The following is a 6,000-nucleotide window of genomic DNA, read 5'->3' as shown; positions in this document are numbered from 1 at the left end:
TTATCTTCCTGCATCAGCGATTATATTCAGTATATGACTATAAAACAAATCAGCAAATGGAGTCCATCTTTGCTTCATTCCATTTTACTCAAAGCCTATTAAAAATTAAGTAATTTGTATCCAATGCTTTCTTGCTTATAGATTCAAAATGATTTAAAGTGAATAATAATATATTACTCCTATCCATACGTTAATATAGTTTTCTTATAAAAATTAATAAATGCTGATATGTATTCATTTCAACATTAAGACTGCAAATAATGTACATAATGGAGATGTAAAACTATAAGGCTCGATTTAAAAATTGTTAGGATTTCATTTTATAATCTAAATTAATTAAAATTAATAATAATCCAAAGTAAGATATAATCCAGATCCCATTTTCTTGTTAATACCATGAGCAGGCAACTCCAGCCATGTATTGTAATATATTTAAGAAATAGTTATATATGTGTAAAAGTAAAATTGTGACACTTTACTTATTCTGGCTCCTGCATTGAGGCAACTATAGTGATGGGAGACATTTCTTTATACATAGGAAATAATATACTACTTATTTTAAAATAAAAACTGGACTAAAACCCTGTATCTCAAGAAACATGGGAATTGGAATTATTTTTACACACAGTACTTTTTGAAATGGCAGGATAGACAATGTTTAGGAGCTTCATGTACATGAAATTAAACTTTACAGAAAACTTGTTAAGAAATGTTACTGAATATACGTTAAATCATTTCTTCTAAAATCCACATAACTAACAAGAATATGAAACACTGTACATATGGTTTATAACGGAGAGAAGATTTTTCTTCTAATTCTATTTTTATAAAGTTTTTTTTCACTCAGTATTCAATTGCTACTTTACAGTGTCTCAGGAAGAACTTGAGTCTCCTGTCACTATACTTACACACAAAGTCCTGAGAGACTGCCTACTAACTCCAGTTGGTCTCTGTCCTCACAGCGGTTGTTGTTTGCATAACTAAAGCAATATGTCAATTAATAATTAAAGCTTTTATTACACAGTGATTCCGTTCTGCCACTGTGACCAAAAGTACCTGACTGCTGATCAAATTCTCTGTATTCGTTTCACCTTTTCCCCCAAATCTCTGTTAGGTTCTGAGCTCATGCCCAAAGCGCTCTCCACCAGGATAGTGGGAGGCATTTGGTGGTTTTTCACACTTATCATCATTTCTTCGTATACTGCTAACTTAGCCGCCTTTCTGACAGTGGAGCGGATGGAATCCCCTATTGACTCTGCCGATGATTTAGCTAAACAAACCAAGATAGAGTACGGCGCAGTCGAGGATGGTGCAACTATGACCTTTTTCAAGGTAAGCCCTACTGGTTATCTAAAATTAATGTGTTAGAATGATAGAGTGCGAAAAAAGAAATATTTCTCTAGTAATGAATGTGAGAGGATAGCAGCACTGTTATGCATGGGGAGCAATCAATAGCATATCCCTCAGGAATGGACAGGTATACAACAAATATATGGTCATCAAAGCAAAACATTTCAATACTGCAAATGGCAAGGAGTTTTTGCTTTATAAGTATTCTAATAATTTTGTTTGGAGGGAAATCTCCCCAAAGGTAAGTCCCCCTACCGCCTCCAACTAAGTTTTATCTTCAAATGTAAAATAAATAATGTAATATATTTATTGAAAATTGATACACGTCTTGGTTATTCCAAAAGAATAGAAGGATTGATTACATGTGAGACTATTTCCATACATACATTTCTTTGTTAAGATGAGACAGCGTTTACTTGTTCAGAAGCCTGAAGGAAAAGAAGGAAAAGAAGGGCTGAAAGAGAAAATCAGAAACACTTCTTGTTATTGGTGCATTCATCCATTTAATATTCCGGGTGGCACAGAGTCTGAAAATGGACTACCCCACTGCACTTGCAATGGTTTCCAGAGGGACAATCCTGCAGAACATTTAAATGGAAGGTGTGGTTGTACAAAATTCCAGGCACATGGAGTGCCTTGTTTTCCTCTTTATTATCTTTTTCTACTTTCAACAACTGATCTCACTGGGCCAGAATAGACCAAATTTAACTTTGTGTTTCCTTCACTGTTCACACAAATGCAATTGCAGTCCAAATAAATAAGCAGTAGTAGATTTTTTTAAATAGTTGACTCAGACTATAAAATAAATTATTTCCTCATTCATCAATTGCCGATTGAGTGCCAGAAATTGCACTATATGTTGGCTATTCTACAGCAAATAGTATCTAGTTCTCACTCTGAAGGCAATTATGGTTTAGTTGGACATATGGAAGACTATTCCCACAATCATGGATCTGGGTTTTATGTGACTTTAAACAGCAGTTTAGCCAAATAATTATGTAATTTTCTTTGTAAAAATTCTTACAAAACTAAATCAGCTTTTAGCTTAGAGTTCTAAAAAACACTAAATATCCAAAGAATAAGACAAATTTTATTGTTTAGTCAAATATGTATAATGCTTACAATTTAATTATTTTCAAAGTGAATCTCTCATCTGGCTAGTGAAAGGTTAACTGTGGTGCCCGGGCAGGCTAAATAGCAACTACTGACGGTGATTAAAGAATAATGTATTTATTTAAGGAAAAGGGGATGGAGATGGGAATACCCAAAGGGAAGGGGCTACACAGAGAAAATGGGGCCTTGGAGCAAGGTTCGGGGGTTAGCCCAGGTCTAGCTTCTGCTGCCCATTGCTCCCCTGGTTGCAATCTCACGGGGTCCCTTAGAGGTGAGAGGATACATGCCTGTGGGGGAAGGGAGGGGCACGGGAATGGCTCCCGTGTGCTCCTTGAAGGGAGAGCTTGAGCTGGGTCCCTTGTCCTGAGCATATATCCCTCTCTCTCTTGAAGGTAGAAATCTTAGGGGAGGTCTCAGGGGAGAATCACAATAGAATATTCATCAGCTTTCCAGGTGTGCTCTTTCAGGGTTATGGTCTCCACTGATTGGTGGCAGCCAGGGCACCACCTGTCTCATTTTACTGCTTTCTGGGCCTGGAGCTGACATACAGCTGAGGCCCAGATGTTATCTTTAAGGAGAAAAAGGGCAGGGGGTCTAAACCTCCTGACCAGGAATATGAAAGATCAGGGGTCCAAACCTCGTGATAGGGGAGGATAGGTTACCCTTGAAGGCAAGGTTCTTGTTTTCCCAGTTTTGCCCCTTGTCAGGCATCTGGGGCTTTCTGCCCTGGTGAGTTTCTGTACCTGGCCCATGGTCCTTGCTCTGGGGGGTCTAACAGCTAGATTAGAGAAAGCTTGGATGTGTATTTTATATTTAATTGGATGTGTATTTTATATTTATGTTTAATATAACTAAATATGAGTAAATATCATGATCAGTATGGTGCTATCTGACTATATTAATTGCAATAATTCAGTTTTCCCTAACTTAACACTTAGAATTAATAGAGATTACTTATAATTTTTTGAAAAAGAAACCAACTGTTGAAAATGCTAAATAAACATTGTGAATAAATAACTTTGCAGGGAGTGAATATGTATGTGATGTATTTAAATTACAGTGGGGCCTTGACTTATGAGTGTCCCGACTAATGAGTTTTTTGAGATACCAGCTGTCTCTTGGCCGATTTTTTGCATTGAGTTGACAGAGTAATTTGAGTTAATGTGCTCCTTAACGAGCTCGGTCTTGGAAGGAATTAAACTCGTAAGTCAAAGCCCCACTGTATTACAAGGGACTATTGCAGTTGTTTGAAAATAGCGCATGTGATCTAATAACAAAAGTGATTGATTCTGTGTCACAAGTGCTTCAGGGTTTTAACTTTATTTGTGTTTTGAAGAAGTCTCAAATAGCTTGTGTTAAAGTTCTTATATACTACAAACGAGGTTTATGTCTAGAAAATCAATTTGAAAACAAATTCTCCTTCTTTCTCATTATAAAATTTTCTCCTTTTTATCTTTTCAGTCTTTCCAGTATTCTATTTTTACCTTTTATTTTTTTAAGCTCAATTGTTCTCTGTAGTGTCATTTTTTTGCCTACCTTCACTTTTCCTTGTTGACTTTACTTGTTACTCTTTCATCTCTTATTTTTCTTTCTCACACACTAGGGTGCTCCTAGCGCCCAGGGACAATTGACATGAAACAATTTGATGTTTCCTACAGCATAGGCTTTCTTGTTGTGGAATGAAAGCTTTCTGGAATGTCGACTAGTCATAATAAAAACCACATAGTGATAAATCACTAACTTGACAATTACCTTATGTTGATAACTCTATCACATGCTGAATTCTTATTGTTGAAATTAGAATTTAAAAGGATACATTAAATGATGACTTTTCTTTAGTTATTTTAGTGTAGACCTAAATGGTACTAATTTCAACCTCATATTGTGGCTTGTTAAACTATATGCTTATACTAGTCAATGGTTATAAAATTTTTAAAAATTATCTGGAAATCTGGAATTGAAGCAATTGCATACTTATTTTGAAACTCTTCCCCTAGCCAGTTTTGCTCAGTGGACAGAGCATCAACCTGGGGACAGAAGGGTTCTGGGTTCAATTCCTGTCAAGGGCAAACATACCTTAGTTACAGGCTCTTCCCAGGCTCAACCCTGGTAGGGGCACATGCAGGAGGCAACCAATTGATGTATTTTTCTCACATTGATATTTCTCTCTATCTTTCCACTCTTCCATTCTCCCTAAAAATAAATGGAAAAATATCCTTGGATGAGGATTTAAAAAAAAGAAAGAAAGAAAAGAAACTCCTCAATAAACCAGGGACGATAGTGTGTAGTCTGTTTACATTTAATATCATTCTTTTATTTCTTGATTAATAGGAATGTGTACAAATACTCTAGGAAACACCCTAAGGCATTCATTTCTAAAGGTATTTCCATTGTGTTTTTACTAACTTAACAAGACCTTGCTGCTAGCTAATTGTTCTGGAGTGCTCAGTTTTGTAATACTATTTCAAAGAATAGTATAGTTTTGTTACTATAAGCAAGAAAGGCTGCCTCATGATACTTGTTCTTAGAGGGGATAAGTCCTCAGTACTTCACAGTCAGATATATTGCCATTCTTCAATGTTAAGTAATTCCTTTTCCAAAGAACGTGTTTGACTGTATTCATTGAGTTTACGAGTATATTGTCTCCAAGAAGGGCTCTTTCTTCTTCGTGTCTACACCACACATATTTTTCCAAGGAATACATGTAAAGCCAAAACTGGTAAAATAGTTCAAAATTGAGCAGATGATAATTTTTTGGTGTTATTTTATTGAAACAATGGAAAAGCATATGGCATCACTAATATGTTCTTAATTATATTTAGACTAGAGGCCCATTGCAGGAAGATTCCTGCAAGAATAGGGCTTCCTCGGGCCTATTCCTGCAAGAATACAGCTTCCTGAGACTGGAGTGAAGCAGTCCCTCCCTGCCTCACTCCCTCCCTTCGCCTCCTCGCCCTCGGATCTCTCCCTTCTCTGGCACCTGGGCCTCTCCCTTCTCCGCCGCTTTGCTCCCTCACCAGGTCAGGGATCCGGGCCCAGGTCCCACAGGCAGTGTCGCGCACTGCCAGCCCTCGCCGGGTCAGGAATCCAGGGCCCAGGTCCCGCAGGCAGCATCCTGCGCTGCCAGCCCCTCCTGCAGTATGCAAATTAGCCACCATCTTTTTTGGCAGTTAATTTGCATATCGCTCTGATTAGCCCATGGTGGGCATAGTGAAGGAATGGTCAATTTGCATCTTTGTCTATTATTAGATAGGATAGTCAATTAGCTGGGAGCCTTAGAACCATATAAAAAACACCCTTGAAACCTATATAATCTTACTAACCAATGTCACCCCAATAAATTTAATAAAATAAATAAATAAATGTAAAAAATTACAATAAAGAGCATAAAAAGATAAGACTTACACTTGAGAGAAGATGTTTGCAAGACATGATCTTTAAAGAACAAGTGTCTATAGTATATAAGGACTCCTATTAATCAAAAATGACAAAATATTTTTAATATGCATTTTATGGAGTGAGGGAATATATATAAAC

The 6,000-nt window shown here is 36.8% G+C and overlaps 1 protein-coding gene across 6 annotated transcripts in view; it reads left to right on the top strand.

Annotated features, from left to right (window-relative positions):
- Nucleotides 1-6,000, top strand: part of GRIK2 (glutamate ionotropic receptor kainate type subunit 2) — a 567,703-nt gene that overhangs the window by 461,948 nt on the left and 99,755 nt on the right. For all 6 annotated transcript variants that reach the window (XM_059700852.1, XM_059700851.1, XM_059700850.1 and 3 more), the window contains exon 14: nucleotides 1,115-1,332. In XM_059700852.1, coding sequence (XP_059556835.1) covers nucleotides 1,115-1,332 — 218 coding nt within the window. The remainder of the gene's footprint in view (nucleotides 1-1,114; nucleotides 1,333-6,000) is intronic.

Source organism: Myotis daubentonii, chromosome 6 (genome assembly GCF_963259705.1).
Source record: "Myotis daubentonii chromosome 6, mMyoDau2.1, whole genome shotgun sequence".
Taxonomy (NCBI): domain Eukaryota; kingdom Metazoa; phylum Chordata; class Mammalia; order Chiroptera; family Vespertilionidae; genus Myotis; species Myotis daubentonii.
Note: the sequence above shows the minus strand (reverse complement) of the source record. Positions and strands in the feature narration are given on the sequence as shown.